The 12,308-nt window shown below is 46.0% G+C and overlaps 1 protein-coding gene across 1 annotated transcript in view; it reads left to right on the forward strand.

Annotated features, from left to right (window-relative positions):
* The window catches only part of STAC (SH3 and cysteine rich domain), a 475,170-nt gene that overhangs the window by 291,351 nt on the left and 171,511 nt on the right, over nt 1-12,308 (forward strand). Inside the window, exon 5 of the mRNA XM_063922611.1 lies at nt 5,985-6,100. Within this exon, the coding sequence (XP_063778681.1) occupies nt 5,985-6,100 (116 nt within the window). The remainder of the gene's footprint in view (nt 1-5,984; nt 6,101-12,308) is intronic.

A 12,308-nucleotide genomic window follows, 5' to 3' on the forward strand; every position in this document is an offset into this window, starting at 1 on the left:
TCCCCTGCTATAACATCAATCCTATCTGGCTTCTGTAGAATGCAGCTGATGCAGTCCCTATAAGCCAGCCTGTTCAGCAGCACTATACTTAAGCCCCACTGCAGCTGAACCTAAGACCTGCCTTCTCTTGACGTAAACCATCAATTACAGGGAGAGCCATGTAGTAGAGGCCTGCAGGACCCCCCCCCCCCCCCCTCTCTTCTTCTGCCAAATAGTTAACGAGCTGCTGCTGGTGATGACATTTACAAAATCTATATTGCTGATAAATTTGTCCCATGAATGTCAAACAGAAGTTGCAGCAGTTGTATCACTGAATAGGAGCATTTTCTAAAAAAAAAAAAAAAAATTTTTAACATTTCTTCTTTTATGATAAGCGGTTGAGGTTTCTCAGGGAAACAATTCTGTGACACATTTCTCAAAGCCCCAAAAAGGCACACATATATAAAGCTACTAATAATGGAGCATAACACAGAGGGACTTCTTATTATTATTATTAGTATTATTATTACATTTTATTTATAGGGCGCCACAAGTGTTTTGCAGCGCCATACAAAGGACAGTACAGGGAGACAAAACTTAGCATTACAGTAAATAAATAAAAAAAATAGAGTACAGGTAACAAAGAGTACCACAATTCTAAAAACATAATACAGCTAAGATGTAAGTAGCGAGGAGTAATCATCGTACTACTTGGGGCTGGCGGCCATAGATAGAGAAGAGCCTTTACTAGCAGGAGAAAAAGCAGGTAAAGATGGTTGCTGAGTAGGAGAGAGCTGCGAGTGAAATGTGTCAAAAAGAGGGCTTTGACAACAAGAGGAAAGAGGGCCCTGCTCTGAAGAGCTAACAATCTAGTGGGGAGGGGCGACAGACAGATGACATGAGGTGCAAGCAAGCGGGATGTAGTCTGATAGCAGTATGTAAGCAAAGCAGAGATGTTCATGGCGTGAAGGGGGGATGGAGGAGCAGGCTCAGGACTAGGTTATGCATCGGAAGGGTAGGCTTTGATGAATAGATTGTAATCTCCAGTTTTGTTATGTCATTGTTACTTCTAATTGAAAAGCGCAATGGAATTTGCTGCGCTATATAAGAAACTGTTAATAAATAAATAATAGGTGGGTTTTCAGTGCCCGTTTGAAGCTTTGCAAGGTCAGGGAGAGTCTAATGGAGCTGGGGAGCGCATTCCACTGAAGAGGTGCAGCACGGGCAAAATCTTGAACTCGTGCATGGGAAGCAGTGACCAGGGCAGAGGAGAGGCGACGGTCATTGGCCGACCTTAGTGGGCGGGAGGGAGTATGAAGGGAGAGGAAGTTGGAGATGTAGGGAGCAGTGGAATTAGAGATGGCCTTGTATGTGAGGGTGAGGAGTTTGAAGAGGATTCTGTAGGGGAATGGGAGCCAGTTTAGATTTTGTCGAAGGGGAGTGGCAGATGTGGAGCAGCGGGAGAGGAAATTAAGCCTAGTTGCGGAGTTGAGGACAGATTGGAGGAGAACAAGATGGGAGCAAGTGAGGCCAGTGAGAACATTGCAGTAGTCGAGTCGTGAGATGACCAGTGAGTGGATGATAAGTTTAGTTTTACTCTGGGAGAGAAATGGCCTGATGCGAGCAACGTTGCGTAGCTGGAACCGACAGGATTGCGCCAGAGCTTGGATGTGGGGTGCAGAAGAAAGGGAGGAGTCAAGAGTGACGCCCAGGCAGCGGAGTTGGGGAACGGGGGAGATGATGGTGTTGTCAACAGTGATAGAGATATTGGTAGAGGGTGTTGCTCTGGCTGGGGGAAAGATAATGAGTTCAGTTTTGTCCATGTTGAGCTTCAGAGAGCGCTCAGACATCCAGGAGGAGATGGAGGAAAAACAGCTGGAAACCTGAGAGAGGACAGAGGGGGACAGATCAGGAGAGGAGAGGTAGAGTTGTGTGTCATCAGCATAGAGGTGGTAATGAAGGCCAAAGGAGTTAATGAGCGCACCCAGGGAAGAGGTGTAGAGGGAGAACAGAAGGGGCCTAGGACAGAACCCTGAGGGACACCAACAAGAAGGATGGAAGGGCGTGAGGTGGTGCCGTAGGCAGACACAGAGAAGGAGCGGTTAGTGAGGTAAGAGGTAAACCAGTCAAGGAGGTGCTAGAGAGGCCAATGTTTTGGAGTGTGCGGAGGAGGAGTGGATGATCCACGGTGTCAAAGGCAGCAGAGAGGTCCAGAAGGATGAGCAGAGAGAAGTGGCCCCTGTATTTGGCCAAAAGCAGGTCATTGGTGACTTTCACCAGGGCAGTCTCGGTGGAGTGGAGTGGGCGAAAGCCAGATTGTAGTGGATCAAGGATGGAGTTGTCAGAGAGGTAGCTTGTGAAATGGCTGTAGACTAGTTGTTCAAGTAGTTTGGAGGCGAATGGGAGAAGAGGGGCGGTAGCTAGTGAATGATGAAGGGTCGAGGTTGTTTTTTTTGAGAACAGGTGAGACCAGAGCATGTTTGAATGGTGAGGGAAAGATGCCGGTAGAGAGCGATAGGTTAAAGAGGTGAGCAAGGTGGGAGCAGGCAGTGGGGGGAGAGGGAGCGGAGAATATGGGAGGGGAGGGGTCCAGGGGGAGTGGACTTCCTTGTCTGAGGTGGGACGGAAGCAGGACAAGATGGGATAAATGGAGGGATGATGGGGGCAGGGGGGCAGCAGAGGGGTGACAGGAGGAGATGTCATGTTGGATATCCTCAATTTTGGAGATGAAGAAGGAGGCAAAGTCAGTGGCAGTGAGAGAGGATGGCAAGGGAGGATGAGGGGGGGCAAAGGAGAGTGTTGAAAGTTTCAAAGAGACGTCGTGGACTGGAGGACTGAGAAGAGATGAAGACTTGGAAAAAGGATTGCTTGGCGAGAGAACGAGCAGAGCTGTAGGAGGAGAGAATAAACTTTAAATGGAGGAAGTCCACAAGAAAGTGAGATTTCCTCCAGGAGCATTCTGCGAAGCAGGAAATTTTTTTTAGGAATCGTGTTAATTTGGTGTGCCATGGTTGGGGTTTGGAGTGGCGAAGGGGGACAGAGGAGAGGGGGAACACAGAGTAGAGAGGAGCGGTAAGGGAAGAGATATAGAAGGAGGCTGCCTGGTTGGGACAAGTCATAGTGGAAAGAGGAGAGAGAAAAGTCTCGAGGGAGGACAGGATAACGGGTTTGAGAGACCCGAGATTGCGTCTGGTGATGGTGGGTCTGGGCATGGAGAGGGGAAGATGAGAAGGTGAAAGAAAGCAGATGGTGGTCAGAGATAGGGAACAAAGAGTTTGAGAAATCAGAGAGATCACATCGGTGGGTGAAGACAAGGTCGAGGGAGTGGCCAAAATTGTGAGTAGGGGTGAAGGTCCATTGAGAAAGTCCAAAGGAGGTGGAAAGGGCAAGAAGATTAGTGGAAGCTGCTTTAGTGATGTCAATAGGGATGTTAAAGTCACCAAGGATGATAGAGGGGAGGTCGGAGGAGAGAAAGTGGGGAAGCCAGGCAGCAAAGTTGTCAAGGAAAGGTGAACAGCGGCCAGGGGGGTGGTAGATAACTGCCACATGGAGGTGAATGGGGTAGAAGAGGCAGATAGTGTGGACCCCAAAGGTGGAGAAGGTGAGGAGGGCTCAGGTGGGATGACACGAAAGGTGCAGTTTGGGGAGAGAAAGATGCCCATGCCTCCACCCTGGCGGTCATCAGGTCTGACCGTGTGGGTGAAGGAGAGGCCTCCATAGGCGAGAGCAGCAGTGGAGGTGGTGTCAGAGGAGGAGAGCGAGGTTTCAGTGATGGCGAGAAGGTTAAAAGAGTGGGAGATAAAGAGGTTGTAGAAAGTGGGCAGCTTGTTGCAGATTGTTCTGGCGTTCCAGAGTGCACAGGAGAAAGGACGGTAAGGGACAGGAGAGATGGGGATCAGGTTGTCTGGGTTCTGAATGCGTGTGAGTGGTCTGGAAATTGCAGGGGAAGGGTGACCTAGCAGTGAGGATTGGTATGGGACAGGATCGAGGAGCCATAATTCCAGTGCAGTAATGTTGTTCAGAGGAATAATATAGAATGGAGTGGGTTCTTATGCAGGAAAGTGTGGCACATATTTAGAAGATTCCAGATTTCTATAAATAAGGTACCTGAATTATTGGAACACTATTTATGAAAAATCAAATCTGTCAGCCCCATTCCTGCTTTTTTGCTATTTTTATAAATGTGTCACAAACATGTTCTCCATAGTGACTGACACAGTCTCTGTCTCTCACACTCTCTCTATTACTTCCCTAATCTGAAAAGAGCTTTAATAAATGCAAAAGGGGACATTAATATCACTTATTATAACTATTTCGGACCTATCAACATACTTGGCTGCTCTCCTAGATTGTCTGGGAGATTCCCGAATGTCAGGTGGCTCATCTGGATGCCCCAAAAAGTGGGCAAGTCTCCTGGATGTCCACTGTGGCTACCCACTGCCGCTCACTTACTTGCGGGTCGAAGATGCTATAATCTCGCGACATTGAATAATGGGGGTGGGGGGCGGGTCACATTGAGGTGATCACGGCACCACAACTACCACCCATTAATTTGCCGTATGCTACCCTTCACCATTGTTAAAAGTTAACAAGTATGTCTAGAACATGACTTTATACTACAGTTAGTAACACCCAGCTGGGTGCATGGGCAGAGCAAGTGCAGCGTGAGCTCTGGGTGCTGGGTATGCTGCGGGACACTTTTGTGCGTCACTCATACTATCATTTAAATATATATAAATTGTAATACAGACTTCTATTATAACTGTCATTATTAATGTTGCAGCAGGCCATACCGGGGGAGTATATATGGGAGACCGGCAGGCTGACTGTCACTACACCGACAGCGGCATTCCGTCAGCCGGGACACCGGCATCCCGTCAGCCACTGGGCCCATTCGCCATGCTTCAGGCCCAGTGGCGAGCTTCGGGCCCAGTGTTGCTCGCCACAAGTTATATTCCCACTCGGGTGGTGGCATGGACCCACCACCCGTGTGGGAATACGGGGAGCGGTCGGGATTGCGACTGCCGGTATTTCACAAGCTGTCAGGCTTCGGTATCCTGAATGCCGGGATCCCAACAGCAGGTATATTAACTGCATACCCATCTCTGGTGCGATGTGAGATACTGTAGTCCACATCAGCTTTCCATTTTCAGCACTTTGCTATGGACAGCTTTATTGCCGTTAATTACAGTTCATTGTGAAGTTGCTGCCCGACTGCCAGAAGTCATTAGTTTTCTGGCTTAGCTACTACTAGGAGATGCGGCCACCGTTATCCACAACTCCGCTTGATAACTGGGCTCTTAGGTATCCCAATGATCGAGTGATGTCCTCTCATCAAGGACTCATCATCTGGATTCGTGCATGTGCAGTCCGTGTTCTTAATGGGGCACTAGGGAATCTGGTAGATTTCTTTAAGTTTCCGGAGCAGTGGGAAACTCTACAGTGAACTGGGAGTCTCATGCAGGATACGAGAGGGTAGGCAACTATGCTTTTGCCCCATTTATAAAATGGTCCTGAATCAGATCGTTTTCATGTACACATTCATTAATTGAGGTAATTTATTAATTGTAATTGTTTTATGAACTGTTAAATATTCCCTACTACACTGGTCTGCCACTAATACACCCGGGAGGACATTTATAAAATATCTTTTCCGTGGGCAACTGAATGAAGGTTCTGTAATCCATAGCAACCAATTAGGTGCTTGTTTACATTTTCTAAACTGCAACACCTTTTTTGTGGTAATTACCTCAGAAATAGTTTTCATAAATGCCACACACAGCTCTATGGGGATCAGTGAAGACGTTGTCCATAGCAACCAGTCAGCATCTACCTATAATTTTATAGAATGTACTTGATAAATGCTTCCTTAATACTGATTGATTGGCATGACAACTCTCCACTGGTCCTCTTTTTATAACTATTATACATAAATGAAACTAAACTGTATCTAACCTTTTTCTTATAAATGTACTAATTATGAAAATGAATATTGTATTTTTCAGCTTGTGGTAACAAAGTTGACCCTGTATATGAAACCCTCAGGTTTGGAACCTCTTTGGCACAGAAAAACAAGAAGAGCAGCTCTGGAAGTGGGTCCGAATCGCCCAATAGGAGCTCTGTAATAGTTTGTTTTAATTAATGTTACTGTTTCTAATGCTGCATCTTGCCATCTGTTTTTTCTGATTAAGCTATTTGAATTTTAAACTATAGCCAGTGTACTTTTAGATAAAACAATCTTTATATACCGAAATGTTGCTGATTTTGTAGATGATCTTTACAATTTCTGAATGCATTCTATATTTGCTATTATACTGATACAGGACAAACAAGAAAATATTTTTATTTTTGTGCCATGAGGATTATAGTTAGGCCTTGCAAAATAGTCTTAATTGTGCAACGTCAAGGTAGCCAACTTCTAAATAATACCACATCTTAAGTAAGTGTGGGAGAGAGATACAGCAGAAATTCTAGTTGTATAAAAAAGGATGGTCCCCTGACACTTGTAACTTTGGGTAGAGCAGTGAAAAGTCATCCATCAGAGTTGGCTGCATCAAAAATCAAATAGTAAATTCCTCATCTGGTTCTTTAGTGACACAATTGTGGTTTTAGATTTGAATGCCTGGCCCAATTTAGCTGCCCTTCCTGTGCATGTGAAAACTAACTTAAATTTCAGTTATTATTGTTTTTGTTGGTGTTTGCTTTCCAGCAAAGGGGAAATGCATAGTAATTAAATAAAAAAAATAAACAAAAGATAATACTGCGTGAATGTGCTTTTGTTTCGTAACTATTTGTTGATGCCGACATCTTTTGAAGTTAATACATCCATATTAGCACAATGCCATAATGGATATGTGGATTTCATGTCTTTAATGCAGAATTGCTTCTATCGTACTGCTGTCAAAGAAGTGTGGCTCTAGAGTATTTCCTAAAATATGTTAGGTAATCAGTGCTGTTTTACGGAAGCCATTTTTGTTTTTGTATCTGAATAATCTACTAAATTATTCAAGCCATGTGAGAAGATTAATGAAACAACTGTATGACTAATGTAATGCTCTGCAAAAGGGTCCAAATTTACGTCAAAGCACAAGTGCACATTTTTCCTCTAATATGGAACAGAAAGAAGGCACAATACACCTAGTCTCTGCCTTGTAATTCAATTACTCTAATTTAGTCACTGTGTATACGCATTACATTAAAGCCTGCAGAGTTAATCAGTTTTCATTTAAATAGATACTGAATCATCATCATTGTCGTCATCATCAAAGAGTAGTTACTATTTTCTTGCAAAAGATAACATATGATTTTTGCATCAAAATACCACATTATTATGCATAGCTTTGATTATATTTGTTTCTTTTGTTTTACTGTTGCTCTTGTCTAGTGCAGTTTTCTGATGAGAGCTCTTATTCTCAGGATAATGTCCTGTTACTCTGCTGTCACTGTTTTCACTGTCTATACAGTACAATAGCAGGATCGTGACTGGGTGGTAATGTTCTAACTTGGCTTATAATTCCTAGGTTAACTGTTAACACTTTGGGACTGATTTTATTTCCAACTCCAGGCTGCAGAGAAATCAGATATGATTTATAGTGTGTGTGCAGTACATTAACGTAGAATTTTATATTTAATTTAATGTGAACTTGCCGCCCCCTATGCTCAGAGAAACAGATTGCAGGAGTGCACGTTATGTACAGTTAGGTCTTGCTACACTTACATGTGTTTAGTGTAGGTTGCATATAGATGTTTCCTCCTACATCTTTGCTGCAGTCACGTTAAACAGCCCTTCTAGTCATGCCTAGTCGTGACCAGGCGTCTTTTTGTGCATTTTCCCCCAAAATTTGTCTTATTTGCATTGCTATGCAAATAAGACCCACAATCAGACTATGTGACTAAAATATATGTCTATATTCTTTATGTGACTTCTGCTGTATCTGCATACAAAATGCTATGTTACAGTGTTTTCCAGGAAAACACTGTAATGTAGCATTTCATCTGCAAATAGAGCATTTTCGCCAAAAAAAGATGCCAGATGTTAGTAGAGTTGCTTAGGAACTGCCGGCTCACTCATGCCAGGCATCTTGTGATGCATGGTGTTTTGAGGTTAGATGTATGAGGACACATCTGTATTCACAGGTGTATCTTTAGCAACTTCCTAGGCCTGGTATACAGATGTACTGATGATGAGATATCTTAATTGGTAAAAAATAATGTATAAAATCATGCGTTCCACCCTCCCAAATGAGAGTCTAGAACCAGTTCTATAATCTGGGCTGGTTACCAGTAATACAGAGGTGCAAAGAACATGCTCATTCAATAACAGCACCCAGGAATGTGCGTCTCTGGTCTGGCGCTCCCCCGCCCCCTGCCCATCTCCATGAAAATGGGGACATGCAGTGAGTCCACGTCCCCCTGACTCACAGCACACCACCATGGGTAGTGTCCGTGTGCCCCCTTTCACGGCGCGCGCCCCTTTCGTGTCGTAATCCCGACATCGAACGCAGTGTGTCCCCTAGCGGTCTCGCTAAGCTCACCACACTTTGGGGTTGGTGGTGAACTTCGCTCAACACACTGTTGTATTCCCCCCTGGGTGGTGGCAAGGACCACCACACTAGTGGAAATACCGGGCGGCGGGCGAAATTCGGCCACTGACATTGTGACTGATGTAGGGATTCCAGCGTTGGTATTTTGACCACCGGGATCCCGACTGTCGGTAACTTAACTGCATCTCCCAGGCGGAATAGCAGTGGGGCTCAAACATCTGAGCAGAATGGATTTCTAAAGCTCCAGCCAATCAGATGCAAAACAATATTATTGACAATACTCCAACAAGGCCCTTCTCCTTCATTAATGCATTGGCTACATTAGGAGGACATTCTCATATTTCGTTAAGGGTGTTTCTCATACGTCCTAGAGGATGCTGGGGTCACATTAGAACCATGGGGTATAGACAGGATCCGCAGGAGACATGGGCACTTTAAGACTTTGAAAGGGTGTGAACTGGCTCCTCCCTCTATGCCCCTCCTACAGACTACAGTTTTAGAATTGTGCCCAGGCAGACTGGATGCACTCTAGGGGAGCTCTACTGAGTTTCTCTGAAAAGACTTATGTTAGGTGTTTTATTTTCAGGGAGGACTGCTGGCAACAGTTTCCCTGCTTCGTGGGACTTAGGGGAGAGAAGTATGACCAACTTCTGGTGAGTTCAATGGCTCTGCTTCTGGCTGACAGGACACCATTAGCTCCTGAGTGTGATGATCGCTGGGTGTTCCCGGATGCTCACTCCCGCAGCCTGTCGTCACCCCCTTACAGAGCCAGAAGTCAGAAGACAGGTGAGTAGCAGAAGATCAGAAGACTTCTCCAGTGCGGAACGCTGCCCGCCATGCTCCCACACATACACAGGCACTGCAGGGTGCAGGGCACGCGGGGGGGGCACCCTGGGCAGCATAAATCCTCATTAAAAGTTAACTGGCAAGAGGGGACATTAGTGCCTGGGCACTGTCCTAACCCCCGCCAGTATAATTATTTGTTTCATTTGAGCGGGACAGAAGCGCGCCATTACGGGGGCGGAGCTTCTTCCTCACTCACACAGCTCACTGCTCGGTGTCATTTCCTCTCCACAAGGTTACAGAGACACTGGTCCTTCTTTACACTGCTGACAAGTATCAGGGTGCAAAACGTGGGGGGCGCAGTACATATTGGTGCAGTATTTTGACATTTAAAAGCGCTACAGGTCTGAGGCATTTTTTAGTGTTTTCAGAGTTGTTAGTTTGGCGCTGGGTTGTGAGCTGGCAAATCCTCTCTGTGTCCCTCTGACAGACTTTACTGTGGGTCTGTCCCCTGTGAGCCCGATGTGTCTGTGGGTGTTTGGTACACGTGTGTCGACATGTCTGAGGCTGAGTGCTCTTCCCAGGAGGAGGCTGTATTAGGGACACAGACGACTGTGAGGGTGACCCTGTCGGCACCGCCAACTCCTGACTGGGTGAATGTCTTGAATGCGAATATGGCTCGTATCAGTAAGAGATTAGATAAGTCTGAGTCTCAGACCCAGGCATGGAAAAAATCTGTGGAGGATATGTTATTGCAGGTCCAGGATCCCTCGGGGTCGCAAAAACGTTCTTTTGCCCAGTTGATGCACACTGATACCAACACAGACTCTGATTCCAGTGTCGACTATAGTGGTTTCCAGATTAGATCCAAAATTGGCAAAGAGCATTCAGTACATGATTGTGGTTATTAAAGATGTATTACATATCACTGAGGACCCTGGCGTTCCTGATAAACGTGTCTGTATGTATAAAGAAAAGAAACCGGAGGTGACGTTTCCTACCTCTCATGAACTGAACGCTCTATTTGAAAAAGCCTGGGAAAGCCCTTACAGAAAGTTTCAAATCCCCAAAAGGATTCCGGTTGCTTATCCTTTTCCCACTGAGGACAGGAAAAAGTGGGAGTCACCCCCCATTTTGGACAAGGCCCTGTCACGTTTGTCTAAAAAGGTGGCTCTCCCAGCACCGGGCACGGCGGCCCTTAAGGACCCAGCAGATCGTAAGCAAGAAACTACGTTAAAATCCATTTATGCGACCACGGGTACGCTGCTCAGACCTGCCATTGCATCTGCGTGGGTGAGTAGTGCTATCGAAAAGTGGGCAGATAACTTGTCATCTGATATAGATACACTGTATAGGGATAGCATCCTCTTGACGCTGGGTTATATCAAGGACGCTGCAGCATACCTAAAGGAAGCTGCAAGAGATATTGGCCTTTTGGGATCAAAAGCCAATGCCATGGCAGTCTCGGCTAGGTGAGCATTGTGGATTCACCAATGGAATGCTGATGCAGACTGCAAGAAAAATATGGAGTCTCTCCCATATAAAGGTGGTGTCTTGTTTGGGGATGGCCTCAATGATTTGGTATCTACAGCTACCGCGGGTAAGTCATCTTTTTTACCTTATGTTCCTCAGCAACAAAAGAAAATGCACCACTATCAAATGCAGTCCTTTCGGCTCAATAAATACAGAAGAGGGCGAGGCTCTTCCTTCCTTGCTAGTAGAGGAAGGGGAAGAGGTAAAGGATCAACAATCTTGTCAAGTTCGCAGGAGCAAAAATCTTCGCCTGCTTCTGCCAAATCCACCGCATGACGCTGGGGCTCTCTTGCGGGAGTCCGCACCGGTGGGGGCATGTCTAAAACTCTTCAGTCAGTTCTGGATTCGTTCGGGCCTAGACCCGTGGGTATTACAAATAGTGTCCCAAGGGTACAAACTGGAGTTTCAAGACGTTCCCCCTCGCCGATTTTTCAAATCGGCCTTACCAGTTTCTCCTCCGGACAGGGAGGTAGTAAGCGAGGCTATACAAAAGTTGTGTCACAATCAAGTCATTATCCTGGTTCCCCCGTCACAACGGGGAGAAGGCTTTTATTCAAGCCTTTTCGTGGTCCCGAAGCCGGACAGCTCGGTCAGGCCAATCCTAAACCTGAAATCCCTAAATTTCTACCTGAAGAAGTTCAAATTCAAAATCGAATCTCTCAGGGCAGTGATTTCCAGTCTGGAGGAAGGAGATTTCATGGTTTCAGTGGACATAAAGGATGCCTACTTACATGTTCCCATTTATCCTCCGCTTTCCTGAGATTTGCGATTCACGATTGTCATTACCAATTTCAGACGTTGCCGTTTGTTCTATCCAAGGCTCAGAAGATTTTCACCAAGGTGATGGCGGAAATGATGGTTCTTCGCAAACAAGGAGTCACTATTATCCCGTACTTGGACGATCTCCTGATAAAGGCGAGATCCAGGGACCAGTTGGTGCGAAACATTGCACTCTCCCTGACAGTTCTTCAACAACATGGTTGGCTCCTAAACTTGCCAAAGTCACAGTTGCTTCCAACAACGCGATTGTCGTTTTTGGGAATGATACTGGACACAGAACTTCAGAGAGTTTTTCTTCCAGTGGAAAAGGCTCTGGAGATCCAGAGTCTGGTCAAACAAGTTCTGAAACCAGCAAGTCAATCCATCAATGCATTCGGTTGCTGGGGAAGATGGTTGCGGCCTATGAGGCCATTCAGTTTGGCAGGTTCCATGCAAGAGTGTTCCAGTGGGACCTGTTGGACAAGTGGTCCAGGTCCCACCTACACATGCACCAAAGGATAATCCTGTCTTCCAAGACCGGGCTGTCACTCCTGTGGTGGCTGCACAGCTCTCACCTCCTAGAGGGGTGCAGGTTCAGGATCCAGGACTGGATCATAGTAACCACGGATGCAAGCCTCCGAGGCTGAGGGGCAGTCACACTGGGAAAAAACTTCCAAGGAAGATGGTCAAGTCAGGAAACTTGTCTCCACA

Source organism: Pseudophryne corroboree, chromosome 5 (genome assembly GCF_028390025.1).
Source record: "Pseudophryne corroboree isolate aPseCor3 chromosome 5, aPseCor3.hap2, whole genome shotgun sequence".
In the NCBI taxonomy this organism is placed as follows: Eukaryota; Metazoa; Chordata; class Amphibia; order Anura; family Myobatrachidae; genus Pseudophryne; species Pseudophryne corroboree.